General features: G+C 43.8%; 1 protein-coding gene across 2 annotated transcripts in view; it reads left to right on the top strand.

Moving 5' to 3' along the window:
* Positions 1-27,899, top strand: part of atp10d (ATPase phospholipid transporting 10D (putative)) — a 44,900-nt gene that overhangs the window by 2,653 nt on the left and 14,348 nt on the right. Inside the window, exons 2-10 of one of the 2 annotated variants that reach the window (XM_023951739.1) lie at positions 11-378; positions 470-664; positions 11,074-11,278; positions 18,158-18,243; positions 18,324-18,430; positions 26,502-26,633; positions 26,724-26,836; positions 26,940-27,192; positions 27,339-27,553. In XM_023951739.1, the coding sequence (XP_023807507.1) occupies positions 110-378; positions 470-664; positions 11,074-11,278; positions 18,158-18,243; positions 18,324-18,430; positions 26,502-26,633; positions 26,724-26,836; positions 26,940-27,192; positions 27,339-27,553 (1,575 nt within the window). In that variant the 5' untranslated portion in view covers positions 11-109. Of the gene's footprint in view, positions 1-10; positions 379-469; positions 665-4,475; positions 5,020-11,073; positions 11,279-18,157; positions 18,244-18,323; positions 18,431-26,501; positions 26,634-26,723; positions 26,837-26,939; positions 27,193-27,338; positions 27,554-27,899 lie in introns of those variants that run through there. The other variant, XM_023951740.1, reaches the window with a different exon arrangement.

Below are 27,899 nucleotides of genomic sequence, written 5' to 3'. Positions count from 1 at the left end.
TTGAAAATAGGAAGGATGAGTCGGTTGTGATCATCCGTCGTGGACCACAGGGGAGTTCAGGGGCACGAGCGGCGGTCTGGGCGCGCTCGCAGCCTGGGCCATCCTGCAGATGGAGAGCTTCCATTGGGTGCAGCATCGCTGCCGACAGCTGCTGTCGGCAGATTCAAGCCGAGGCTGGTACTCCGCCCCGGATGGTTCGGCCAACAAAAGCTCCTCTCAGGGGCCCGGTGGAAAAAGGAGAACTGTGTTTGCCCGCCATGGCCCCCTCCAGCAGCAATACGCAGCTCTGCCCAAGAAATACCAGGGCAACGCCATCTGCACGACCCAATACAGCCTGCTGACCTTCATCCCCATGAACCTGTTCCAGCAGTTTCACAGGTCGGTTCCCGTCTTTAAAATCCACGCTGAGCAAACCAAACGCAGCGTCTTCAGACGCTCCCCCCTCAACCTGCTGCTCTGCTGTCTGCAGGTTTGCTAATCTTTATTTCCTGTTCCTGGCACTGCTGAACTGGGTCCCCGTGGTGGAGGCCTTTGAGAAGGAAATCACCATGATTCCTCTGCTGGTGGTCCTCGCCGTCATCGGCATCAAAGACGCCCTGGAGGACTATAGACGCTACCTGTCTGATAAGAAGGTCAACAACAACATGGTTGAGGTCTTCTGTGGGTGAGTCAACCACGACAGCCAAATGTGGACACAGAGAAAAAGTTTTTTCAGCCTTATGGACGGATTTAAAAAATCAGAATATAATGTGGGGTCAGAACTAAATCAGACTACATTCTCACTAATGGGGCCTTAGAAGTTCAGTGGTCCCTCACTATATCGCGGTTCACCTTTCGCAGTCATACAGACTTTTTTTCTGCACAATTTTTGCTTATAATGATTTATTTAACTGTTTGTTTTATACTGCACTGTGCTCTGATTGGGTGTTGACCTTGTCAATCAATCTCTTCCGGTCCGTGTTTCCTGCACAGAATGTGTCCAATAAGTCAAAACTTTTACCCACGGGGGTGTGTGGAGTGGGGGGGTGGGGGGAATAAAAAAATAAATACAATTTAGGGACTTATTTATTATTATTGACTCACTCGGCGTAGCGAGCACAATCAGCCCTGCGGCAGACTGTTCCGGGTGTACCCCGCCTTCGCCGGGACGGAACGGGCTCCGGTAATAGCGTTGTCCCTAACGGGATTCAGCGGGTTAAGAAAAGGGATGGAAGTTCAGCAGGAGAACTGTCGGATAGATTCCTATATTGGACATATATTCTACCCGTTGATTGAGTCTCGGAAAATGTCACGTGCCCAAGGTTAAGCCCTTGACTTTGTTGATGCGATGCGGCGACCTCGCCAAAGTTCAAATATTTGAATATTTGAATGCTCAAATCGTGCCGCATGGTCTCCGTTCACGTCCGTACCATTGACTTAACATTGAAACTGGCCACCTCTGCCGTGCAAAACGTGTTTGGTGTGAACGCAGCTTAACGCTGGCACCCAACTGTAACCACCAGGAACAATGTGGAGTTCAGTGTCTTCCCAGGACATTTCGACACATGTCTGGGCAAGGAAGCAAACTGCGATCTTCCAATCAGAGGGTGACCGCTCTACCTCTGTACCACGGCTGCCCACATTTATCCGGTTCATTTAGAAAAATTCCAGAGACTTTCTTGGACTGCTCTGTATATGTCAACGAAGGCAAAAATCTGTACACTGATGTGTACAAGAAACCCGCCCACACTGACCAGAACCTCATGTTTGACTCCCACCACCCACATCAGCTGGGAGTACTCATAAAATTACAGGAACTCAGAAGGAACCAACAAAGAAAAGGTGGACATGACCAGTGTCCTCAGGAACTGCAGTCCTCTCTGCTGGACTTTGGCCAAGAAAAGGAGAACTTTCAGAACAGAGCCCAAGAAAAAAGGGGAGCGATAGAGAAACAACATTGTCCCTTGATGTTCATCCCAGACTCAGTAACCCACTGAGACAAAAGCCGGTCCACCCCAATGACAGAACCCTGAAGGAGAAGCAGATCTGTGAGACCTATGCCACCCACTCCCCCTACAAAAGGATGGCACAGAAACCCCACAACATCAGACACACCTTAGCAGATCACCTGTTGGACAACTGACTCTGAAGGTAAAGTCGCATTGTGGACAGAGAGGACAGAAGGTGTGAAAGAGGAGGTGAGGAAGACGTCTATGACCAAATAAAGAAACCTTCTCTTAACAGGGTTCTAAGACATTTCCTTTCTCCTGTGTTTAGTTCTGTTTTGACAACTTTGTCCAACAGACATGGTCCCATTCTCCCCTCACACCCCCTTAAAGTAACAGACCATTAAACCCTTCTGATGATTGCTGGATTGTTGACATTAGCATCTGCTTTCATGACATCTAGTTCTTGAACTTTTGGTCTCACGTTTAACCCCTAAAGACCCGATCTAACCCTCTACATGTAGTCACAGGGTCCCAGTTAAGCAGAATTAACTACTGTGGTACTATAACCCAGAATGTGATGTTCACACATGTGGACACCAGGTCTGAAGAGGTTCCAGCAGTCAGGGTTTAAAAACCTGAATCTCCATCAGCTGTTAGAACTGAAAAAGCTGCTCAAATGATCAGAGAAATGTCTCCTCGATCCACCTTTTACCTCCAGCTGAGCTGAAGAACAGAATCCTGGGATAACATGACCCGAAGGACTGAGAATCTTCACAGATCCATGTCAGTACTGACCTGTCCTGATACCAAGCCCTTCTTCTGCTGGAGGGCCTCTGCCTGGTCTTTAGATGTCTTCATACCTTCAATCTGGCAGTAGAAATGGGTTCGTGGGCTCCTCCAGTCTAGATGTTCTTCCTCACGTGTGCTGCTGAAGAGCTGCAGGTTCTTTGATGAATCTGGATTCATCTGGATTTGTGTGGAAGCAGCAGCCGCAACAGAAGCAACGCGTGTTTGAACATTGGAAACAACTGGGGTTTGTTTGGATGCTGACGGTGAGTCAGTCACTCCGTTGATTTCTCTGAAACAGGAGAAGTGTTGGACACAGAAAGGCTCAGTGGATTCTCCAGCAGGAGTCTCACATGCGTCTCATCATTTAATGTTTTCTAACTTTGCTGAAAGCAGCTTCACCCACAACGCAGATCAAAAGTCCTTTTTAATCTTTTGTTTTCCATTGAAAACAGACGCTCAAAAAACGAGACATAAACAACATTTCATTCTCATCCATCTATCATCCACATGGTCTCTGGGGTTTGCAGTTTGGCATCAGCAGGGTTAGGAGGAAAGCCCAGACCTCTCCTGTCCTCCTTTACTGGAAGGAAAATGAGACATGTCCAGATCTCCATAGATACCAGTTCCCAGCATGTCCTGCTCTCTGAACAAAGACGGCCATCTGAACAAGAGAGCTTCGCCTTTTCAGAACCTCCTTTTTAAAGGCACGTTTGTGATGTCTTTAGCATGTTCTTGTGGCATTTTTCTGATGATGGAGGAAATGTAGGGAACTGCATAGCAGTGATGTAGGTGATGACTCGATCCATGAACGTCTTTGTTTTCCTCGTCTGAGCTGGCATCTGGCTCCAAACTGTAGCTCACCATTTTTGTTTGGGGGTGCGATGGGCTGTAAGCTAGCAGGAGAGCGCGTAAACAGATGGATGATGGGAACTGGGGGTGGGCGTACTCTGCGCCAATGGCCATGATTCAGAGGTGAATTTCTAATGAGTTTCTGCAGCTCTGCAGAACTTATGACCTAGAAACCACCATTTTTTTTAAAAATTATGTTTTAAAACGAAATGATCATAATTAAAAGACCACTGGGAACTTTAAAAATAGATCAAATAATGATCGGAGAGAGACTTTAAGGACTTCATTCTAATTAGTTCAGGATCATTTCAAGTTTTTAAAAACCATAAGAACTGGGGGGTCAGACTTTTAATACATTTCTTAAATTAAAGAGCTGTTTGGGGTGGAGACCATGACTCAGCTCATTCTCCAAACAGATTTGAGTGGACAGCAGATTCCTCAACATGTGACACAGAGGTTCTGAGCAGAACACAAACGCACAGTCCTGAAGTGAAGACGCTTCACAGTAAACCTGAAACATTTGTGGTTCTGACACGTTTGAGAGGTTTTCTGAACACTTGTACATTCCGGGCTTCTGGTCCTCTTTCCTTTCCAGGCATCGACCCTTGCAGCTGCTTCTCTGCAGGTTCCAGTTCATGAATGTTCAGTCACTCCTGTGAACCAGCCTCCTGTCAGTTTACTGAGCATTGGGTGGATCAGCATAGGCCCCATCAGCTGAATCTTTGCTTGTGGAATAAATGAAAGACGTTCTTCCTGTTGCTTGTTGGCACGCACGTCAGCTGTGCAGGTGTGCTTAAACAATCTGTCTTTAGACGGCTGTAAAAGCTGAACCTTGACTTCTCTGTCCAGAGGAGTGGCAATAAGCTGCGTCACGCGTACTGTTCAATGCAAACCCATCCCTCCCATTCTCAGTGTTTCCTGCTGCTGTTTGGGAAGTAGAATCCAGATCACAATGACGGACGGACAGGCGGCAGAACGGGAAGATTGCGTTTGGCTGTAACCTTGAATTGAAGAGCGGGAGCAGAGACAGAACCTGGAGGGTTGGGATTTACTGCGACTGTGGACTCATGCATAGCTTGAAGTTACCGTTCCACATCCACAGGGAACGCCTGCCGAGAAAGAGAATCGTTGGACCTTCCTTCGCAGAGGATGAGGACCTGAAAAAAGTACTCAAGTCTTACCAGAGCAACAAGATCCGAACCACAAAGTATTCCTTTCTGTCCTTCCTCCCCAAGAATCTGTTCGAGCAGCTCCATCGCATTGCCAACGTCTACTTCATTTTCCTGGCTGCCCTGAACTTCGTTCCTGTTGTGGAGGCCTTCCAGCCGGAGGTTTCTCTGGTCCCAATAGTTCTGGTTCTGTCTGTGACAGCTATTAAGGATGTGTTTGAGGACTTTCGCAGGTTCCACTCGGATCGTCTGGTCAACAGGCAGCTCTGTGATCTTTATAGCAGGTAGGTAAAGCTAGCGTTTGTGTTTGTGTGTGCTTGAAGACCACCGCTGAAGCTGTAGCCACAGAGTCAAGTTCAAACCTTGGGACACCACGGTCAAGAAAACTGCAGATTCAGAGCTTAACAGAGTCCCACGTGTTTCCGCCTTTTCCTGTTGTCAGGATCACACCAGATTCATGACCCTGGAGGATGACTAGTGTAGAAAAGGGATGGAAGGATTCATAGATGTTGAACAAGACCACTAATTTCCAATAAACAAACAAAGTTTCTTTTAAAAAAGTAGCTGTTAATGGATACTTTGCTTATAGAGGAGTTCAAGACAGAACAGACTGAAAGGTCCAATGGAGCTGGACCAGTTCAGGTTCTGGGCTTTTGTCATCCAAGGAGAAAGACTATTAAAGGGCTATAAAGCTAAAGTGTTCAGATCTGAGGTGTTTCATCATTCCTGGTCTCTTCAGGAGGGATTCTGGGAATTCTCTAGATACGGCACCTGGATCATAATCCTCTTGAACCTCCCCCTGTTACTTCTCCATCTTTCTGCGTCACCACTGTGTTTCCTGGATTCCGAGTGGGAATGTTTCTGATTCAAGGTCCAAGTTGTTTTTTTTTCGGGCCATAATCAGATCAAAGCGGGTCCAAGTTTTTGGGAGAAACATCCGGTAACAAACACGGAAGTCCGTCATCTGTCCATATCTGCCGCTTTATGGAGGCTTGTTAATGATTCCTGAGGAAATGCTCCTGTTTGACAGACCCCTCATCATCTCAGCTGTTTCTGTGCAGAGATGTGGAGGACAACAAGATTTAGGGCGACTGAAGTGAATCAGTTGATTGACATGAAATTATAGCTACATATTCAGTTGTTTTCTGCTTTTACTGTCCATGAAGTTGAGTATCTTGCATAACTGAGTATATATGGACTTTGAACCAATTAGTCATCGCTTAGGAAACCATAGACAATGAAAAATCTATTTATGTTTTTTGGAAAAGGAAGATTTATCTTCTTTTCACTTTCAGTTGGTCAGTGGGATTTTAACATTGTAACGGTTGGTTGTTAATCTTTATTTTTTTAATTCACCTTAATGCAGAGGATTTCTGGTGGATTTTCTTTACACAGAGCATGAAAGTATACAACTAGAAAGGAAATCTGTGAATGGATGATCTAGAAGAAACGGAACTGCTTCAAAATGATCTTTAAACGAATATTTTCTGGGAGGAAAAAGGTCGAACAGACAACAAACAGGCGAAATGTCTTCAAACCAGAATTTGTTTTAGAACTTTTCGTTTTATCATGATCTGGATGACTGAGAAACGACACCGGCAACAGATAATAGTGTGAGAACAAGTGCAACATTTGGAAAAGCTGCTTTGGTTTAATGAACCTCACTGCAGTCCTTCAAAGCTCCTTGCTTAAAGGGCCTGCTCCTCCTGGAGCTCCACAGGGATGTGGGAGTCGTCCCCCCCCCCATGTGGTTCATAATTTTCACCAACGACTCTAGAGACGGTGGAGATGAGGCACAGCTGACAGAGGAGGAGGCTGTGCAGCGACAGTGAAGACCAGAACAGCCTCACGCTGGAAACGAATCCAGATATGAAGGAGGACAGCATCCACACACAACCACGTCACGCTGAGCGCCTCTGAAAACACGCTCAAAACGGAAAATGCATCCTCCACCAGGGTTCAGTTCTTTAGGGACCGTCTTCCACAGGTTTTACCTAATATGGAAGTCTGGTTGTGTGGATTTTCCGTACAAATGAGGCCCTCTGATGACATCTTCTGTGGTGTCTGTAGATTTGTACAACAGCGAATGTAAACAGAACCTGATGCCAACAGCAACACTCATCCGGATTCAGTGTTGTGCAGACCAAGAGGATTCAGAGAAGAAACGGCACTGACGACAGCTTTTCCAGATCAAAGAGGCAAGTGTTTGTGAGCGGCTGTAATCTTCAGGGACAAAAGTCCAACGGTTTCATTTCCCGGCGGCTCTGGGTTAATTGTCACAACTGTTGCCCAACTCCAAGTACAAGCAATAAGCAGACATTTACTGTAAATCCCGGGAGGGTTGTTGCACCTTTAGCGTTCAGTCACAGTGAATTTCTGTCTCCCAGCACTGGAAAGATCCAACACCGTCTGGTAAAAATCCTCCATGTCATTTGTTGCACACAATTAACAGCTACTAACTAACGGACTGGGTTGAATTAAAACATTTTTTTCAGTGTTTCATGTGTTACCTAAAACGATCTGAGTTGTAAATCGGTGCTTTTGTATAGAAACTGGAATGAGTTGGATTTCTTTCCTCAGTAAACTGGTTTTCTTACACATTTTTCATACCTTTTTCATTGCCTTTTGTATTATTGTCACTCCTTCCATAGTAACAGGGAGGCCAGCTGAAGTTTGTTTTTAGGATTTTGGGCCACTCATCTTTTCTGCTGTTATCCTAGGAGGTAGAGTTATAGTTTAGGGCAGCAAAGCTATTTAAATCATATACTGGCCAATAAAATACTTCAATTAAAGTTGGTGGTCTTGTGTCAAACATTCAAAGGGTTTGATTGACAGAATTTGTGTAGCCCGCTTTCCGGTGGTAGGGGTGTGGACTTCCAACAAGTTCCCTCCTGATTGGTGAGAGTGGTTGCCATAGAAACGTTGACTCAGACCTACTCGGACCAAACACTACCTACTGATAATTTCTGGTTCTAACAAGACGGTGTCCATATCATGGAAAAATGTCGGCTGAATTGACTTTATTTGGTTAAAGCAGGAAGTAAATCCTCTAGTGATGAAGTCATAGTCACTCGGCCCAGTTCTCATGCATAGTAAGTGGTAATATCTGTTGGAAATATCACACTGGGTTGCTTCTGCCATGTCCGCCCCCCCAGTACTTGCGCACACCAACCCACTGTGATGTTTGCTGTCAGCTCTGCTCCTTTACATTTTCCACACTTGTATGTTTGAGTCCTGAGGCAGAAATTCAGAACTAACACGTGTTACAACCACATCAGCATTTCGTCTCAGTCCAGAAAGATCTGGATCCATGCGGCACCACCAAAGCATCAACACAATATGGACAGGCTCTTCAGGGCTCACCATTGACTGGTACTAAGAACTGGACCTAAGAGTGACCCTTCCCCCATGGCGTTCCTAACAAGAAGTACCCACTGGTTTCAAGAAGCCAAATTCCTATAGAGTTCTATACAGAAATAAACAGCTAATACTCAGTCATTCTATTGGTCGGAATAACCATTTCATCTCTGACAATTTTTTCTTAACATAATCTTATTAAACCTGAATTAAAAAAAAATGTATTGCATATGATTCTAGTTATAAACTGACCAATCAAATGCCTCAGTAAAAGTTTGTGGTGGCTACCACCGCAAACCTCAATGTTTGATTGACAGATTATCCTGAGCCTGCTTTCAGTGGAGGGGGGGTTGACTTTGAACATGCTCACTCCTGATTGGTGAAAGTAGTTGACTCAAACCAATCACTGTTGTCTGGCTTCAAGATGGCGAGGTCCGTGTTGCAGAAAAATGCAGACTGAATTGGTTTTGCTTTGCTGGAGCTGGAAATTAGACATTTTCTATGGGTGACGTCACACGCGTGGCGTCCTGTTCTCTTTCGTAGAGTCAGTGGTGCTCACTGATTTATCCGGCTTTGGTCCACAGGAGTGTGAATGTGAGGTGGAAAAAAAAACGCATAAATTCCCTCCTCACTGTTCTGAAAGAAATGTGATGTGATAGCGAACGAAATGGCTCTTCATAAGTCTTTGGGTTGATGGTGGTGTTGGAGCCTCTGTCTCTGGGGGGTACTGCCTTTTTGCTGTGATCAGGGACCTTAACAGTAGCTGGTGGGGGGGATAAGGAATACTGAGGGAAGAATTAGTTGCTGATGAGATCCTGATATCCAGCTTCTCCGGTTCTTTCCCTTCGTTGTTCTTTGTCTTTCTTGTTTGCTCCTTCTTGTTCTCTTTCCAAATGGAGGTTGAAGACATTATGAAGTGTTGAAGGGCAGATGCATGGATGGGGTTCAGTGGACTGGTGGATGAGCCTCATGCAGTTTGAGATTTGATTTGGTGAGTAATCCAGGTGTGATTTCTACCAAACCCTCTAAAAAGCATTTCCAAGGGAGTGATGTGAGCTGAGGTAGGCAGTAACAGGAAGGTTGTACCGGCAGAATGTACTGTACTTCAAACAGTATTTATGAGTAACTGTTTTCACTTCCCGCTCCAACCAAATGAAGTCTGTTCAGTCGCCATGTTTTGTAATACATTCATTGGTCCAGGTTGGTCTGAGACGCACGCCTTATGCCGACATGATCACCTCCTGCTTTGTAATCTTTTCTTTGCTTTTCACATCGGTCCACCTGTTGAGTTTTTACGTCACTATTTAGATCATTTTTTATTCATTCATCTTCCTAATTGTTAACATCTTTTAATTCTATGTATGTTTTATCTTTATTTTTAGATTTTAGTTAAACTTCAGCCTATATTTTGAGTTGTGTTGTTGTGTGTTATTACTACTATCAGGGCAGCACTTTGGTCCCGCAGTTTTAAAGCTTGTTATAAATAAAGATAGATTAGATTACCCGCCGAAGGCGTAGGACTGACCTGAAGAAAACATCTTCCTTTTCCGAACTGCTATGGCTTTTTTACGTTTCATTTTTTCCTCTTCACGGCGACATCACAGACTGAGTTGAAAAATGGTTATGGGGTGTTCATGCCGCTCTTCACAACTCGGTCTACAGAGAGGAAAGTTCTAATGGCTCAAGGTGTTTCAGGAAGTTCTGATCTCTTATACATTTCTCTCTGTCACAAGTAGAAACAGAACAGTCAGAGGAGAGAAGCGGGGGCGCACTTTCTAATTTGGGGGGCACTAGAGGGTTTACAGACTCTCTACAGAACCTACTTCAATGCTGGGTCTCAGAGAATTAAAGGGATTCAGGCGTCACACCAGAGCAGGAGGTCATTCTGCTGTTTTTAGGTCAGAAGTGTTACTTATGACATCCACCTTTTTGAAGGTTTGGGTCATGGGGGGGGGGTGCAACAGACACAGCTCACCAAAGCCAGAAAACGAAAGTGGACCTTTTTTCATAAACTCTGATTTTATTCCAGTTTGTCTGTAGCATTGAGTGTATGTGAGAACTGGTCTGAGCGTGTGAGCGAGTGTGACCTCACCTTACTTCTGGCCAAATAAAGTACCGGTAATTCTGTCAACCTTTTTTTGCAAAACAAACGTCGCCATGTTGGAGCCAGTAACAGGGGTTGGTCCAAGTGAGTCATTGTTAATGTTTCTATGACAACCACTCTCACCAATCAGGAGTAAGCTTGTTGGAAGTCCGCACCCCTACAACGTGAAAGCCGGCTACACGAAATCTGTCAAACGCTTTGAATGTTTGATGACAGACCACCTCCTATTATTTGATTGGCAGTTGATTGGTGAGTTTATGACTCAAGGAGCTTGCACAACAGAAAAATGACAAAAATTAAGATTAGCAAGAACATGTTACAAAAAATCAGTGCAAGAATGGTTATTCTGACCAATAGACTGAGTAACAGCTGTTTATTTCTCTATAAGTCTAAGGAACCAGCAGGAACTTCCTGTTCAGAATGTGAGGCGGGAGGGATAGCTCAGTCCAGTTCTCATATACAGTCAATAGTCTGTTTATATTGGGGATTCCCAAAATGCATCATGATTTTTATGATGAACCTGGCATGGGCCTTCTAGCTGATTTCTCTCTACTGTTTAATCAAATATTCCCACTCCTGCCCACCTCCCCCATCTCTCATTAAGATGCTGCCCCCCCATGGGGCTCTTGGAGTCCTATTTGAAAAAAAATAAAACAGTGTTGAAGCTTTTCAGTTCTGCAGGTCTTAATGTGGATTTCTGCCGTTTTTCTTCAGTAGATGTTTGTGTGAGTGCAGAAAAAATCTTGCTTCACTAAACTGTGATGTTCTGAATTCTGAATAAGGTTCACATTAAAACAGGTACAGTAGTAGACTGAAGAAGACAGTCTCCTCAGAAGATGTTCTGAACTCTGACATCTCGTCTTGCTTTATTTCTCAGCGCGCAGAAGGACTACGTGGACTGCTGCTGGAAGGATGTGCGGGTCGGCGACTTCGTCCGTCTGTCCTGTAATGAAATCATTCCCGCCGACATGGTGCTGCTGTACTCCTCAGACCCCCGCGGGGTTTGTTACATCGAGACTGCCAACCTGGATGGAGAGACCAACTTGAAGCAGAGGCAGGTGGTGTCGGACCTTCCCTTGCAGGTACGTGGCTTTCTGATTCAGCTCTTGGAGGGACTTTCACAACCATGAGAGGCAGAATGGTGCCCTTCGGGGGGGGTAAACCATCTAAATCTGAGGCCTTCAAGAGAAAATCGACATCTTTCCGAAACCTTTTCATGTCATTCATCAAACTTTATGAAGATGTATACTGTTAAAGTCCCACTCAAACTATGAAAATGAAGATGTTGGTGGGTCTGTTTGTCTGCAAGTTGATGCTTCAGAATTATATTGCAGAAGGAAGACTTCGTCCCGCCTATGTCAATCGCTGCGTCATAAACCCAATTTTTTCCAAAACATTCGGTTTTCATCCGCTCTTGATCCAATTCAATTTGAATAAAGAAATGCTCATATTTTCTGCATGGCCTCCATGATGAGAAAAATGGAACAAGAACACCAAAAACAGGATTTTTTATTGGGGTGGGTCTTTAACCGTTGTGTCGCAACCTCTGAAACCGTTTCCATTGTCAGATGTCTGACGTTCATGTACCCAATCCAAACAACAGTAATCTGATTAACCTCAGCAGTAACAGTTTTGTGTTCATGTACAAAGGCAGGGGGTTTGCACCTCAGAGTGTCGATAGCCGCTGTTCAGTCATGCGTGTTGCTTCCTTCTCCAACCAAACAAACTGTGAAAGACAATAACTGCAGGTCTAAAAGGCTGAGAACAAAGGTGTCATGAAATAGGACCCGAATGCAGGAAACCAGAGACGAGTCAAGAGAAACTTCAATTATTAAAAGGAAATAAAATTCCCAAACTAAAAGAAGAACAACAACACAACACACAATGAGGATTTAAATCTATGCTGACCTGACATTCAAGCTAATAAAACCAATAACTTCTAAGAATTCACAGAGGATGGGTCATTAACTCAGCGGGAACAGCTGAGTAATCATTAAGCTAATCATTAAAATGCTCCTAAACAAGATTCGAAGAGCACAAGGAAGATCCAGATAAAGCTAAAGATCTGGACTTGTGCTATTCTGTAGCATTGTGGCATCAAACCTCCATGCTTTCATATCCATAAGTTCATCAACTTTGTTGTTGTTGTTTTTATGAAAGGAGACCAAAATCTGCACCAATGTCTCCAAGATTGTTCCTGGTGGAAACACAAGGCCTCTTCTCAGGACTCAATATCTTTATCAGGTCAAGTGTTATTGATGTAGTCATAAAACTTATGGTTTTATTAGTTTTATCACAGAGACACATCCGCCCACATGCCCGTCACTGCTGTCAGTATCAAGTCTCATGCTGTCAGGGCTGATGTCTATTGCATGTTTAATCCGAAGGATCTGGATAGATTCACAACTTGATGTTTGAAAGGAGCATGAACAATCAAGACTAGAGAGACTGTATACTGTACAAGCAATCCATTCTGCCTGCTCCTCAGCTGGAAGAAGGACATCCCAGTTGGTGGTGTGTCCGGTATTCTGTCATCCTCAGAGCTTTGCTTCAGTGGTAGCAGGATTCACAGAAATGAGTCTGATGAGGCGGTTAACACTTACGGTCCTGGTCACCTTCGTGTTCTGCATAACTGAGGGATTTTCCTATGAAATAAATGGAAATGTACCAAATGTAAATCAGCAGGATCTTATAATTGGAGTTTCCAAAGTAATTTAACAAAGACAATTGTTATATTTCAACAGATATTGAATTTCCAGAGAGTTTTAGAAGCAGCATGTGCATTAATATTGGCAACCCTTTTTAATATTTGGTTGCACACCCTTCGGCAGCAATGACAGCCTCCAAATGTTTCTTGTGTCCATCTATAAGCCTGTTGCACTTCCCAGGTGATGTTTTCTCCCATACTTTCTCCAGTATGCTAAAGCCCTCGTGCATTTGCAGGGTTCCTGTCTCCAATGGCAGATTTCAGAGATCAGGACTCATTTCGGGGCATTTTAAGACCATCCATTACTGTTCTTTCTTGTCCCTTCACTCTGGGCAAGACATTTTGCTCTAGAGATGCTTTATAATTTTCTGATTTCATGATGCCCATTATACAATCAGGGCTTCCAGTACCAAGTTTGGGAAAGCCGCCCCACATCCTTATGGATCCTCCACCATGCTTGACTGTTATGGTGTTCTTTTGCCTAAAGGCTTTTGTATGCCAACTTTTGTTTTATATGTCCATAAACATTGTCCCAGAAGGCTATAGGTTTGTCCAGGTTGTTTTTTTGGAAGATCAATTGCTCCTTTTAATGTATTTTCTTCAGCAATGTAGTCTTCCTTTCCCCCCGCCCATAAAGCTCTGCTTTGTTTAGTGTGCGTCGTATGGTACTTGTTGAAACAATGACACCCGACTGCTCCAGGTTGGTCTTCAGGTCTTTAGATGTTTGACTTGGTGTTTTTTTCTACCATTCCCACCAATTTTCAAAGACTTTAGTCAATGTTTCCTCTTCCCCCTACATCCAGGGAGTTTCTTGAAAGTTCCACACCTGGAAAACTTCCTAATAACACTACACGCCATTGAAACAGAGAAACCAAGGTCTTTGGAGATGGCTCTATACCCTTTGGAAATATCATGCTTGCAAAGAAATGGCATTTGAAATGGTTTATTTCAAGCAATCAAACAAGAATAATACACAAAACAATACAATCGTCAGTTATACATTCATACAATGACGAATCAAACTTAGGATACTTAGACATATTCATAAGCATTTCTGGTGTCTTCAGACAGCTCATTTGTCTTCACCATTGAAGAGGGAATACCTGCTGGCTTTTTAAAACACTAAAATAATCATTCGTAGGCTGATTCATGTCACATGGATGGTGGTAACTGATCACAGGTGATCTTCATTTGAGATTTGCAACAGATGAGTCGAATAGGGATTTGCAGTGAAAGGTGCCAATACCATTGATATTGTTGGTGACCAGTTCAGGTGTGCCCTTCAGGTGTGCACTACCTTGCACCAGTGTGCTCTCAACAAGACGTGGGTCAAAATGTAAACCAAAGTACCTTTTGTGTGATCAATCAAATGACTTGGAACTTCTAAGATTTTTCAACTTGTTTAAGCTACATTTGCAGATGAAGATGTCATTGGAGTCTGTCCTCTGCCAGGATCCTCCTTTATAAGCTATTTATTTCTTTGCCTCATCACCAGAGTCCTGTTCTTGCTGAGCTGCTTACTGTAGCAATAGACATGGACTTCTGTCTTTATTCCAGAACATTTTTGTTGGTGTTATTGGATCACAGGATGCTTTCTGACAAAAACCGAAGGAAACCTTTATTTTGTACCTGCTCCAATAGCTACCTAATTACCGTACATTGAGTACCTCATCCATACCTTTATTCACTCTGGCCTGTATTACTGAAATGTCATACCACAACATGCCAAAAAGAGAAGGGCTTTTCTTGGGAACTAAAAGTTGCCGTAAAAAAAAGAGAAGTATTGATTTCCTGGTACCAGATGCAGAGCCACAAACAAAGACCGAAAGCCACTCACACCGCTAAAAACACTTTAGAGCCAGCATGTACTGTAATGAATGAAACGTTTTTGTAGAGACATAGGAATCTGGATAAAACACACACACGTACAAGTTACTCATAAGCTTTTAAAGACCCACTTTTTGGTGTCTTTAACATGTTCTTGTGGCATTTAACTAATGATGGAGGACATATATTAAGAAAAATGCTTAAAATTCCTTTTCTGTGTATTTCCTTTTTCAAATCATGAGCAGATGGAAAAACCTTGTAGCTGTGACAAAGGGTGCTACAGCCTGTCTCTTTTTAGCATCTGTCTTAAAAACACACCAGACTATGAAAAGAAAATGTTCATCTCCCGCATTTACATGTTTTACTAAAAAAACATAATCTTCACTGCTTCCAGACTGTGGCCTTTTCAGTTCAATGAAAAGCTGACTTGATACTTTTTTGTTTTATTTTCTCTTTACTGAATTGCTGTTTGGCAGGTTTAAAGTGTGTGGTTGGTTGAGCTTCCCCAACCTTCAATCTTTTAAACCAGCCTCAAACACAAAGCTAAACGGCTTTTTGCTTAATTATGAATGAATGAATGAATCTTTGTTTATGTAGCACTTTACCACTCCTTCAGGGTACCAGAGTTCTTTACAATAAATAAAAGACAATAAAAAAAGCTTGAAAAAATTACAAAAGCAATGAGTGATAAATTACATGAAAGACAAATAGGAATGCAATAAAACCAGTAAAAGATGATAAAATGCCACCAAATACTGAGTATTAAAAGCCATACTAAAAAGGTTTTTAAGTTTTTAGATGACATTTAACCTGCTAAGGTCAGAAATCGTGTGCAGTTCTGCAGGAATGTTATTAAAATTCCTGCAGACCCTTCCCCGGAGAGCGGTGAGCTGCAGACACAGCCGTGCTTGGGGCGCAACGGGTCCTATTTTTAGAGTCTTTGGTATGACTCAGCCTGGTTTTGAACTCATGACCTTCCAGTCACAGGGCGGACACTCTACCACAAGGCCACTGAGCTGGTCGGTTCCTCAGTCATTCTTTAACTGAAGGCTGTCAGTGGAAAATCACGGTCACTCCGATGTTTATCGTGACCTGCAGGCAGATCAAGGAAATATTGGTTGGCAGACCTTAAATCTCTAGAATGACTGCGGACAGTCAAAAGCTCAGTCAGGTAAACTGGGGCAAGACCATCAAGATCTTTAAAAACAAACAGTAAAAGTTTAAACTGAATTCTAAAATGAACAGGGAGCCAGTGAAGTGAATCGAGTACTGGAGTGACGTGTTCTTGTCTGGATGTTCCAGTTAACAATCGTGCTGCTGCATTCTGGACTAACTGGAGGCGGTTCAGTGATCTTGGAGGGACACAGAAGTACAATGAGTTGTGATAAGCTATCCGAGAGCTAATCATGGCGTGGATGGCAGTGAAGGCTTGAGCTAAAAGGCGCAAGTAATAAAAGCTCATTTTGACAACATTGTCAATCTTTCTGTCAAAGACCACCCCCAGATTTTAATAGCAGTAGTCAACTGTGGAGGTGTCACCAAACACATTTCTCTCCGTTTTTGACTCGTTCCTTGCTCAAGCACTGCTTTACATCATCAATGCACTCGGAACATTCTGTGAGCTCTTTTTTCCCTAACTGTGGAGTAGCTATATCTGCAAATTATCTGTGTAACACTGAAAAGAGATATTATGTCATGCAATCACAGAACCAAGTGGAAACAGATATAAAGAAAAAAAGAGCAGGACCAAGGATTGATCCTTGCGGCCCCCCACAGGCCAGAGGAGCCACAGATGAGGAGGCCTCACCAATGAGTAAAAAACACCTCCCTGTTAAATAGGACTTAAACCAATCAAGTGCGGCGCCACGAATGCCGACATGATGCTCTAGGCTAGACAGGAGGACTGTATGGTCCACCATGTCAAAAGCTACTGTCAGGTTCAATAGTACCAGAACAGCGGACTGTTTGGCCTCAAACTATGCCATGAAACTATTTCATTGTGGACCTTGAGCAGGACGGACTCTGTGCTGAGATCTGAAACCTGACTGAAACTTCTCAAATACAAAATTGTGTTTTCAATAGGACTGTAACTGCTTAGAAACAACTTTTTCTAATAAAAAAAGACAAATTAGATCAGATTAGAACAGAGGAGTCAAAGAGAGGTTTTTTAAGGAGAGGCTTAAACACAGCATGTTTTAAAGCAGACGGTACAACTCCAGAACTCCAGGAAGCATTAATAAATATCCTGAGCCCAGCACTTGGTCCATGACATGAACATCTGTAAATCCAGAAATGATCCAGATGATTCCCTGATGTTGTGTGGGGTTATGAAGGATTTCAGAATCATTGTTTCCAGCTGACAAGCTGATGAACGCAGAGCGAGCGTCACCTGCCCTGTCACTAAAGACACAGAGTTTGTTCCTCCTAGCAGCCCTGTGGGATTTATAAACAGGTCTGTACTGCTCACACTCTGCACCCCCCACTGCGGGCGGTGTGTCTTCACCACAAACATGGACCAGCAATCTCTGATGTCTAAAGTGGTTCTGGCATAAGAAACAATGTTCCCATAATGGACAGTTTGGTGAAGTCGTGGCTTCACCTGTTTGCCAACATTTGGTGCTTCATCCAGATTTACCAATACTTTTAATTGGAGGGGGGATCGCCCCCCTCACAAAAAGGAGCTTCTTGGATTTGTGAGTTGATGAGAAAATATGGTCACTCTTTTGATGACGCAGCCAGGCGTAACTTCTTTGAATAGTTAACTGATGGAAGTTTGTTCTCAGCGTTTAACGGGGCTCAGCTGTCCTCAGGAACCATTTAGTGAAAACACAAAGATCATTTTTCCAAAACCTGACATGTGAAGTCTGCAGGTTGACAGGGAAATGTGCTGTCGCAGAAACGGGAACAACTTGTTGGCAGGAAATAAGCCAATTCAGCTCAAAGTCCAGTCCAACTTCACATTGGTGTCACCTATGACGTCTCCTCCCACTCTCTTAAAGGAGTCCAGGTGTGCAGTGTGGCGTGGAAGACCCACATGAGTCCAGATGGGTCCAACTTACTCACACCTTCACAGCAGTCTGTTTTCAGTAAAGCTTGAACGTGGAGCCACAAGGCAGTGATGCAGCTCTAAAAATAGAAGAAGTTTGTTTTCTCTGAAAGCAGGTCTTAAAGACTAGTGCAGGAATACTTTTCATACTCATGAAACACAAAGTGCTTTACATAGTAACACCATTTTTCCAATTTAAAAAATCAAAAGCCAAGACCTTCACACACCAAAAAAAAGCATGGAACCTGCATCTAAAGCAAAAGAGGGGACAACCTTCAGTTTTTCTGCTGACTTTCTTTGACTTTGCCGTTTGTTTCAGACGTGAAATGTCTCTGAATGTTGGAACCATGGTGCTGTAAACGCTGTGCTTTTGTTTTACAGGACTCACAGTTCAGCCCAGGGAACTTCCACAGCCGCATTGAATGCGAGAACCCCAACAACGACCTGAACCGGTTCAGAGGCTTCATGTGAGTGGTCAGCTGCAGAAATGATGACTGAAGCAGCTCGGCGTGTCGTCTGTGTGTGACTGTGTGTGTGTGCTTCACAGAGAGCACGCCAATGGGGTTCGAGTCGGCCTCCACAGCAGCAACGTCCTGCTCAGGAGCTGCACCATCCGGAACACGGAAACAGTGATTGGGATTGTGGTTTATGCTGGTAAAAATGCAGAGTTTTTGCAGTTTCATGTTTGAAGAACCAGAGGAGAACGTTTATTTTGAAAGAGTGACCTTGGAAGTCCTTTTTTCTTCTGAAAATTTAGAACTTTAAAAACTTTTTACTGAAGGAGAGAAAGGATGAAATGTTGTTTCAAAAAGCCTGTAGATGTTTTGTAAAAGCTAGAATGGACAGGCCACAAGCTCCCTGCTCCGCTCCATTCCAATACATCCTCTTGCAGACAATGTTGTTTTTAATTTTATTTTGGTTAACAACAATCACAATTAAAAAACTTCTGGTAAAACTTTGAAAATAGATCAAAGGAGGATCCTAGTGAGATTTTAAAGACAGGTTTGTGTGGACGGCAGGCATCCAGGGCAGAGGAAGTACTGGAGAGAGCAAACAAACTCCCTCCATGCTTTCTGTCAGCAGCCAGAACGCCTTTGCTGCTTTCTCGGCTCAGATGTGACCCTGAACACTCACGCACTCTCAGAGCAGAGCAACTGACGCTCCATTTCACTCTGTGGAGCCAAGCTCAGTCACATGAGACCCATGATGGGGGGTGGGGGGGTCAGATGAGAGGGAGGAGCCAGGAGATCAGTCTTCCAAAGTTAGAATGTGTGCTGGTGTCAACTCTGCCCGCAGATTGCAGACAGCAGGAGGATGACGAGCTCAGTTTAGAGGCTAAACATGGCGGGGATTCGTTTTGGCACGCCATGTCACTCACTCTGTTTAAGGTTAAACGCAAAGAGGCTTTCACCTCGTTCAATTCTGACCTCTGCTGTGTCAGGAACTATTCACCTTAAAGCATCAGATGAACAAATGAAGGCCAGACTGCCTGTTTCCAAAAAAGACGAAAACTGAAACCAAGTTCACCATCGCAGTGGAAACTTTTAGAACAGTTCTGTCAGCTGCAGGCCGGATCAGGAACCCTTTAAAAAGCTTCTTCTGCCTGTAAAGTAAAGCTGGATGCTCAGAAAGCTGCTCTTGAACAAACCAAACAATTTCTGGAAAACGTTCAGAGTTCATAACACACCATCAGCAGCAGCTCAGATGGCTCATACACTGTCATGCACGGCAGCAGAGAGGTGATGATGAGGGCTCCTGTTCAGGACTTGGCTCCCCTGCTGTTGTTTCACCTGCATACCAGGGGGGTATTCCAGAAAGCAGGTTATGCTAGCTCCCACGGTAAGTTTGAGGCTAAAGAAGTTGATACCCTCAGCTTTCGGTTCCAGAAATGGATGTATGTTTCAGGGTATGTCAAGTTGCCATGGCAACTCATGCTCTGAACATAACCTGGTCTGGAGCAGGTTTAGTTGAAGGTTAGTTTGTTTACAGAGAGGTGAAGCAGCATGGCGTGTCCATTTGAAGATGATTTAGGGGATGAAGAAGCTCAGATAATACTTTTTCCACCATGAGAGGGTGATAAGACCACATATGGATGTTGGAAAGATAAACATTTTTACTTTGATCTAACTTTATTATTTGCTTCAGTTAAGATAAATCAAGGCAAGGCAAGGCATGGCAAGTTTGTTTGTATAGCACAATTCGTACACAAAGTAATTCAAGGTGCTTCACAAAACAGAAAAATGCATTAAAATCACAATACATCATAGAAATAATCAACGTAAAATTTACTTTAAAAGAAAAGGAAACATTTGAAAATTGATTTAAAAATAAAGGAAAGAAAGGAAAGAAAAGTGCAGATAGGACCTTTCAGTCATATACACGGCTAAACAGATATGTTTTAAGTCTAGATTTGAACATGAACACAGAAGAGGCCTGTCTTACGACTTCAGGGAGGCTGTTCCAGATTTTAGCTGCAGAATATTGAAACGCTGATTCCCCTTGTTTAGTTCTGACTCTGGGAATCAACAGGAGGCCGGCCCCTAAGGTCCTCAGAGTACGAGATGGTTCATATGGCACTAACATGTCAGAGATGTACTTTGGTGCTCGGCCATGGAGAGACTTGTACACAAGCAGAGCTGCTTTGAAGTCTATTCTTTGAGGTACAGGGAGCCAGTGCAGAGACCTGAGCACAGGACTAATGTGATCATACTTCCTGGTTCTGGTCAGGACTCGAGCAGCAGCATTCTGGATGTACTGAAGCTGTTTTACAGCTCGTTTGGAGAGGCCGGTGAGCAGGCCGTTACAGTAGTCTAACCTGCTGGAGACAAATGCATGAATAACTACCTCCAGGTCTGGCTTTGACACTATGTTTTTGATTTTGGCAATGTTTTTCAGATGGTAAAATGCCGCTGATGTTACTGACTTGACATGGCTGTTAAAGTTCAGGTCAGAGTCCATGATTACCCCTAGATTTCTGACTTGATTTGAGGGTTTAAGAGACAGAGAATGAAGGTAGCTGCTGATACTTTCTCTATGTTTCTGTGGGCCAAAAATAATAACTTCGGTCTTGTTTGAGTTTAGCTGGAGAAAGTAGTTCTGCATCCACGCACTGATCTGTTGGAGGCAGTGGCTGAGTGAATCCACCGGCCCATATTCACCTGTTGTCAGTGACACATAGATCTGAGTATCATCTGCATAGTTGTGATAAGATATGTTATTACTGCGTATTAACTGCCCTAGTGGCAGCATGTAGAGGTTGAACAGAAGGGGTCCCAGGATCGATCCCTGGGGCACACCACAAGTCAAGGCCATGTAGTCTGAGACACAACTCTCAATTTCAACAAAATATTTCCTGTCTTCTAGATAAGACTTGAGCCAACTTAGGGCAGATCCAGAGATGCCAACCCAGTCGTGGAGTCTGTGCAAAAGGATCCCATGATCAACAGTATCAAAGGCAGCACTCAGGTCTAGCAGGATTAAGACAGAGACTTTGCCATCATCAGTGTTCAGGCGGATGTCGTTGGTTAACTTGATAAGAGCAGTTTCTGTGCTATGATGGGGTCTAAAACCTGACTGGAAAACATCAAATGAATTGTTTAATTAGAGAAAATCAGTGAGCTGTTGGTAGACAACTTTTTCAAGGACTTTTCCTAAAAATGGCAGATTAGAGATAGGTCTGTAATTATTCATTACAGTGGGATCAAGACTGCTCTTCTTCAGGAGAGGTTTTAATGACTGCAGTTTTTAAGGCCTCTGGAAATATTCCAGATTGAAGAGACATGTTGACTATTTGAGTAATTGATGGCAACACACTGTTCAGGACAGACTTTAGAAATCTAGTGGGTAACACATCAAGGCAGCATGTAGACGAGCTCAGACGGGTGATGGTCTATTGGACAGTTTGGTCAGTGACAGGTACAAAGTAAGTCAGCTTAGAGTGAGTAGGTGGCCGTTGGATAGTTATATGTGTTGTGGAGTTGATGGCTTTTTTAATGCCCTGAACCTTGTCATTGAAAAATACAGCAAACTCATTACAATTAGGGGTGCAAACCAGTTCTATTGGTAGCTGGGTTGGAGGGTTAGTTAATCTGTTTACTGTTCTGAGCAGGACACGAGAGTTGTTGCTGCAACTTCCAATGATTTCAGAGAAGTACCTTTCACTTGTTCTGCATAAGATCTGGTTGTAAGCGTACAACTCTCCCTTATACATTTCATAATGAAGCTGGAGTTTTGACTTGCGCCACTTTCGCTCAGCTCTGCGGCACTGTTGTTTCTGTGCCCTGACTAGATCATTGTTCCTCCAGGGAGCTTTCTGTCTATGTTTTCTCAATTGAACTTTCATAGGGGCAATGGCATCCAGAACATTGAAGATGCTAGAAGTAACAGAATTCAGCATTTCATCAACATTGGCACCAGAGGCGTTTTCAGGGTTTATGTGCACACAACTGAGAGCATTTCAGTGAAATCATCAATGAAACTTTGGCTGTGCTGAGGAGGTTTGTACATGACTATGCAGAGTAAGGGAGGAGTTTGTTTTAACTCAATCTTAAAGGACACATACTCAAATGATGAAAACACAAATGATAGTCTGCGGGTTGCAATATTATCTCTAAACAGTGCAGAAACGCCTCCACCCTTTTTATTTTCTCGTATTTCAGATTCATATTTGTAGTTGGGGGGGAGTTGATTCGACTAGAACTATGTTTCCTGTGTTTTTGTCAAGCCATGTTTCAGTTAATAACATAAAATCAAGATTAAAAGAAGAGATAAGATTATTGATTAAAAATGATTTGTTGCATAAAGATCTGACATTGAGTGCAGCAAGTTTGAGATTAGTTTCCTTGGGACTGGTCAAAACCTTCTTGCAGGGGATATGAACTAGATTTCTTTGATTGGACAGTCTAACTGCCCTTTTTTGCATTCTACGTGGTGCAACTACAGGTATAGCACCAGAAGGAAGCTGTTCATCACAGGGCCCCAGTTTGACATAACCTTTCCTAGGACACTGGGGGCCCGTTTCATCCTAGCTCTGGGGGATAGCACGTCTAGAGGCGCGCAGGGGAGGTCGAGTTGAGGGTAGTTTGGGTGATGGACCAGGAGGAGCGGGAGCTGGACGGGATTTGGGTGAACGACGGAGGGGGCGTGCTGGAGGGGATTTGGATGAAGGACGTGTTGGAGGGACTTTGGGTGAAGGATGAGGAGGGGGCGCTGGAGGGGTAGGAGAGGTCCTGTGTGGTGTGAGGCTCACAGGTGTTAGGGGAGCCATCTTAATTCCTGACCTAATGAGGCTATCAAAATGGCTAGGTAGGGCCATGGGTGAAAGTGGGGGGGACGAAAAGGAAAGTGAGTCTTCACTGGGAGTAGATGTAGCAGGGGGCGCCCACAGCTGGTCAGATGGTGGTATTTCTGGGGCCAAATCTGGTGGTTGTTGTTGTGGTTCTGCGGCTGGGTCCTTAGCTGGCGGTGGTTGTTGTGATGCTGGTGCAGCTGAGTCCTTAGATGGAGGTGGTTTTTGGTGCTGGTGCTGCTGGAACCAAGTCATTGACCGGTGGTGGTGGAGGTAGTTGTTGTTGCCGCCGTTGTGCTGTGGTTCCTGGGACACTGGCTCGGTCCTTCCTTACTGCCTTTTCAGGGCCTTGGCCTCTATGCCCCAGAGCGTGGAGGAGGTTCTTCACTAACTCTCTTGCTCCACCTCTGTTCAGGTGTGGGCCTCTTCCCATGAATAGGTCCTTTCGTTTCCAGAATGTATTGAAGTTCTCAATGTAATGGAATCCTCTGGAAGCACACTCTCTGGAGAGCCAATTGTTCAGCTGAAACAGACGGCTGAACTTGAGTGACACCCCATCGATGTTAGGAAGAGGTCCACTGATGAATGCTTCAACCTCTACTTTGTCAATCTCTTCAAATAACTTGATGAAGTCTTTTTTCAAACGTTCAGATTGTTCTTTTTTGATATCGACAGCACCACATGGATGATTATTCGTTTGACTCCTTGGTACAAGACTTTAGATAAGAGTCCTGTAATCACTGGAACAGTAGAACTTGGGCAACATAAAGTTTGCATTCTTCTGTGGCTGACTCCACTGATGGCGCCATCTCCAAGCAGCAGCGTATCTCTGACCTTGACGTTTGGCACAGATTTTCTTTCTGCGTGTTCTTTGTTTCCAACATTATAACTCCTATTCTGTGGTCCAATTTCACTTTGTTCTTTAACATCACATTGTGTTTGGGGTAAAAATCTGTTTGTGAGCTTTATTTTGGATGTTCTGTTATCTTTACGCTTTGGCTTAACACAGAGTTCCTCCGCACAAAGTTTCGGAAAGGACACAACATCACTCAGGTCTATGTCACTGTTATTCTTCTCATTTGTAGTAAGAGTGGGCTTCTTACCACCCGATGTTACTGGAAGGGTCTTGTGAAGTCCATTTTCAGTTTCCAAAGTAAATATCCGTGTTTGTAGCTCTTTTATTTCTTGTTGGTAGATCTGACAGCGTTCACAGTGGGAGTTTGTTTTTCTTCCTCTTCTGGACATGGCGCTGGCTTGTCAGATGTAGAAATATTGATTTGTATAGGTGGAAGTCACAAAAAAGGATGACCAGTCTGATATTCCAGGATTTGTGGATGAGGTAAAATAATTAAAAATGATTAATTAAATGATTAAAAAGCAAATAAAGCAGGAAGCGGCAGGAGCAGGGAAAAAAGCTCTTTCTGCTGCAAAGACTCTTTTTAGTTAAGTCAGCTTAAAAATAACACATAGTTATCAGACAATTATTTTACTTTCATTCAAATTAATTAAATTAAGTAGGTTTAACTTTGGTGCTGCTGTTAGATCGGCACCGCAAGGAATTGTGGGATACCATTCCTTTTGCCTGTCTGGACGGATTTGGGTTTAAGTGTGGGTTTTTGACCAAATGTGTTTAGTTGTTTAGCTGTTTTACTGTGTTTCACAGTGTTTTGATGAATTATTTGTCCTGTTATATTTAATTCTTTCTACACCATGAGTGAGAGGGAGGGAGAGGATGATGAGGTGTAGTGATAGATTCATAGATTTGTTATGTGTTTACATGAATAAAATTTGTTTTGTTTCATTCATTTTATTTTAATAAAAATGAGAATGTCTGCAGGCTCAAATTTAGACATATGAGAGTTCAAGAATTATAATAAATTAAGATGGAAAAACTTTAATTGAATTGGAGTAATATTACATTTAGTTTTTTTACAATGAAAATAGAATTGAGTTTACTTTGTCTGTTCTTCGACTACAAGCAGAAACTCTTTCATTTGCTGATGATGCAGCCGTGTTACTTTTTTGATGGACGTATAATCTTCATACGCCGGCATTAATCTCAGACTCCGTCTCACTGAAGTATAGCGCTTTCTTTTTTTCTCCATATATTTCTATGGTGACTCCGGAAATCAGCGATTGAGAATGTCTTTATGTACCTGCTGTAGACGTGCATTAACCCAGGGTTACCAAGTCGAGCGTAATTACACCAACTCATATCCGGTCTTTTGGAACCGACATACCCAGAGTAAGCAAGTTCAGGTGGATTTCAGCCAGAGTTCAGGCTTAAAGTCAGGCTAGTTTAAACGGGCTTTCTGGAATACCCCCCAGAAGGCTCATACACTGTCATGCACGGCAGCAGAGAGGTGATGATGAGGGCTCCTTTTCAGGACTTGGCTGCCCCGCTGTTGTTCCACCTGCATACCAGAGGAAAACAAATTAATGCTTAAAATACAGACCTGATCGTGGTGGAAATGCTCTTCTTCCCACTACTAAACCTTAGCAAACATACACGAAAAAAAAACTTTTGACACTTGATTAAACACTAATTGAAGGAACTGGATCTCACTCACATTTGACTGAGACTGAAGGATTTATTTATTTGGAAACGATTTCATAAAGTTTGTTAACATTTACCTGTAACAAGCATTGACTGTATCAGAGAGCTGGACTGAACGAGTTTGACGTCACCCATAGAAAATGGTTTACTTCTCTGGCTCCAACTAAATGAAGTCAATTCAGTTGCCATTTTTTCGTGATATGGACGCTGCAATGTTGGAGCCAGAAAACGTCAGTAAGCACCAATTGGTTCGAGACGATCTGAGTCTTCATTATCAGAAATGAGCTTGTGGTTCCTACCTCTGAAAGCGGACTACACCAAATCTGTCAAACGTATCGAACGTTGGATGTGAGACCACGCACTATTGAGGCATCTGATTGGCCAGTTTATAACTTGAACTACAGAACCAAAATCATGAAAACATGAGGATTATCATGAAGATGTTTAAAAAAAAGGTATCAGAGCAAGAATGGATATTCTGACCAATAGAATGACTGAATAACAGCTGTTTAGTTCTTTATAGAAGTCTATTGGATTCAACCTTTTGGAGCCACTTCCTGTTTGGAACGCCAGGGGGGAGGAGTCTCTCATTCCAGTTCTCATATACAGTGAATGGATACAAACAAATAGAAAAAAAGTGTTAAAGTCTAGAAGCTGTTGAGGACTAAAAATTTCTGTCACTAATGAAAAAACAAAACCTGATAACAAAAGTTTGTTTTTAAAGATGAATGTTTGACTGCTGGGTGAAAGGAACAACAGAAGTTTATGGCTCTTCTTGTGCTTCCTCTCGTGGTTCTTCGGCATGTTTTCTCCTGTTGGATAATGATCAGAACCGAGACAACTGCAGTTCTGCTCTGACCTTTCTTTTTTTTTTCCCCCAGGCCACGAGACCAAAGCCATGATGAACAACAGCGGGCCGCGGTACAAGCGCAGCCTGCTGGAGCGGCGCCTGAACAGGGACATCCTGTGGTGCGTGGCCCTCCTCATCGTCATGTGTCTGATTGCCGCTGTGGGTGAGTGGGACCCGAGAACCAGACGTCGGCCGTGTGCAACCCCCCCCCCCCCCCCAAGAGCAGCCGCTGCATTGTTCTGTCAATCTGCAGGTCACGGACTCTGGCTGAAGAACCTCAAAGACCCCATCTTTCAGGTTGACGGGGAGATGTCCCCGGCCCTTGCTGCCTTTTACGTCTTCTGGACCATGATCATCGTGCTGCAGGTGTGCAGGAAACCTCATTTCTGCTCTTTATGAAGACTTCATGACCACAAACTTCAAGTTTCTTCCCTTTTGAGATTAATTGTTTCCGGTCTGTGTCCACCAGGTGCTGATTCCCATCTCTCTGTACGTGTCCATTGAGATCGTGAAGCTGGGTCAGATCTACTTCATCCATAACGACCTGGACATGTACAACGAAGAGCAGGACTCCAGGATCCAGTGTCGGGCTCTCAACATCACAGAGGACCTGGGTCAGATCCAGTACGTGTTTTCCGATAAGACGGGAACCCTGACGGAGAACAAGATGGTGTTTCGTCGCTGCAGTATTTTTGGCGTGGAGTATCCTCATGAGGAAAACGGTGAGAAGCTGCGAGGTCTTGATAGAGCGAGGCGCTTCAGAAGATCCAGAGGGACTGAAGAGATTTCGTACCCACTTTGATTGTCCTAAGTACATTCCAAACTCTGCGATGACATTGTATCTTCTCCACCCGTGTCTGTTGGCCAGCTCGGAGGCTGGCGGTGTACGAGGAGGACCCGAACAGAGGTGCCAGTCGTACTGTGACCCTCAAGTCGGCCTGCAGCCGGAAATCGCTGACGTGCCGCTCGCTCAGCTGCAACCGCAGCTCCGTGTCTCTGCACACCCTCACCGCTGAGTCCGGGGAGGAGGACCAGCTGTCCAGCCACCCACAGGCCAAGACGGGCGCCTTCTGCAGCCCCATGGTCAGAGCCGTACTCACAACACTGAAGCAGGGGCGGGTCCTGCAGAAGCCGTCCTCTGTAGCAGTTTGCCCCCAGAGTTTACATTCATTGATGAACCTAAAACCTCCAGAGAGGCAGGAGAACAGCTGCTGAAAGGAGTCAGTGTGTGTCTTTATGTGTGAGCTGGTGTGCATTTGTGTGTGTTTGTTTGTGATATGAATGCATTTCTTTGAATGTCATTGCTACAAGTACAGGTACAATGAAATTACTCTTTTTCTAGATGGGGGGGAAGAAGAACACACACATGACAGAAAATAGTTCAAGGATCTCCAGCACTCTGCCCGGTTGGAAAAGTGAGGCAAAGTGT

The sequence above is a fragment of the Oryzias latipes genome, chromosome 22 (assembly GCF_002234675.1).
Source record: "Oryzias latipes chromosome 22, ASM223467v1".
Lineage (NCBI taxonomy): Eukaryota > Metazoa > Chordata > Actinopteri > Beloniformes > Adrianichthyidae > Oryzias > Oryzias latipes.
The sequence above is the reverse complement of the archived record's forward strand: the minus strand, read 5'-3'. Positions and strand labels throughout refer to the sequence as shown.